This window comes from Octodon degus, unplaced genomic scaffold, assembly GCF_000260255.1.
Source record: "Octodon degus isolate 3935 unplaced genomic scaffold, OctDeg1.0 scaffold00220, whole genome shotgun sequence".
NCBI classification, from domain to species: Eukaryota; Metazoa; Chordata; class Mammalia; order Rodentia; family Octodontidae; genus Octodon; species Octodon degus.
The window spans coordinates 2,242,170-2,243,678 of record NW_004524796.1 but is presented as its reverse complement, the minus strand read 5'-3'; the positions used below and the strand labels follow the sequence as shown (position 1 = coordinate 2,243,678).

Here is a 1,509-nt window from a genome sequence, read left to right as displayed (position 1 = left end):
GGTGCTGGGGGATTGAACCACGGTCCCTGTGCTTTGCTTAGCTTAGCTTGTTCTAAGAAGGTGCTTTAGACCACGGAGCCATCTCACCAGCCCTCCGTACTGATTTTCATAGTGATTGTATGAGTTTACATTCCCAACAACAGTGTAGAAGGTGCCTTCTTCCCCACAGCCTTAGCAACACTTGTTATTATTTGATTTCTTGATGATTGCCATTCTGTCTGGGGTGAGATGGAATCTCAGAGTTGTTCCATTTCCCTCATGGCCAGCAGTGTTGAACGTTTCTTAATGTATTTCCCCGTTTCCCTTGTAGATATTCAGAGAATGAGTACCTTCAGATGATCACAAATATAAGAAGTTGCCCGTGGAAACGACAAGCAGAAGAATATGAGAACTTCAGGTAAAATGATTTTTTTAGAAATAATTTGGAAGAAAATGTGTTTATGCTCATTTGCTTTTTAGGACAATAGGCAATATGCTGTTAAAATGAAACTAAAACCAGGGGCCCACTGGCCATCAGGGTAATTGATTTTGAGACCTTCGTGTGAGGCATTCTATCCCATTTCCTTATATAGAAATTAATAATTATGCTACTGGAGTTAACTATTAAAAACTGAAACTTTGAAAGTCTTTAAATGCTTTTTATTATATTTTAGAAGATGCCATTTATTTGTATTACTTATATTTGGTAGTATTTGTTTATTCTGTAAATAAAATGTGTTACAGTAGAAAATATTTGTAATACACAGAAGAAAATCATTAATAATCCTATCACTCAAGAACAAAACTTGTTTGTGGTGTTTTTTTTTTTTTTTTTTTTTGCATATACTCCTCAATTTTTTCATTAGCTTCTTCATGCAAGCAGTATTCTGGAATGTGAGTTGTGTTCCACTCTAGGTGGTAACCCACCAATGAGCCATCCACCTGGCCCAATCAGGTTTATGGTTGATCACTGAAGAAATGCCTTCAACAGGCACAGAGGCTTATGTCAGTCATGCTAGCTACTCTGGAAGCTGAGGCAAGAGGATCACAAGTTTGAGGCCAGCCTTGGCAATTATGAGAAGTTGCATCAAAATCGATAATGCAATAAAAAAATAAAAGGGCTGGAAATGTAACTCAGTGATAGAGCACTTGTTTACCATGTGCAAGGTTCTGGGCTCAATCTCTAGTACTGGAAAAACAAGACTAAACAAACAACAAAACCCTCTTTGTTAGGCTTAGAGACTTTATAACCTGCCTAGCAATATCTTGCATGGTTTCTTATTTGATACCGCTTCCTCAGCACTTCCAAATATCAGAGCTAGGTTAGTTGTCTCTGTGCTTTTTTTTGCCAGCTCAGCCTGCCCTGAGGGTGGGGCTGGTGTGGTATGTGGTTCCAGGGATCAAACCAGGGTCCCTTATGCCTACCTAAGCTTGCCTAAACAAGCACTTTAGACCACTGAGCTATCTCTTGTCTCTGTTCTTGTGTAGTCTAGATTATTCTAGATTCTTCCTCTTCCTCCTCCTCCTCCT

General features: G+C 39.1%; 1 protein-coding gene across 1 annotated transcript in view; it reads left to right on the top strand.

Moving 5' to 3' along the window:
* St8sia6 (ST8 alpha-N-acetyl-neuraminide alpha-2,8-sialyltransferase 6) overlaps positions 1-1,509 on the top strand; it is a 133,639-nt gene that overhangs the window by 97,188 nt on the left and 34,942 nt on the right. The window contains exon 4 of the mRNA XM_004645205.3: positions 311-397. Coding sequence (XP_004645262.1) covers positions 311-397 — 87 coding nt within the window. The remainder of the gene's footprint in view (positions 1-310; positions 398-1,509) is intronic.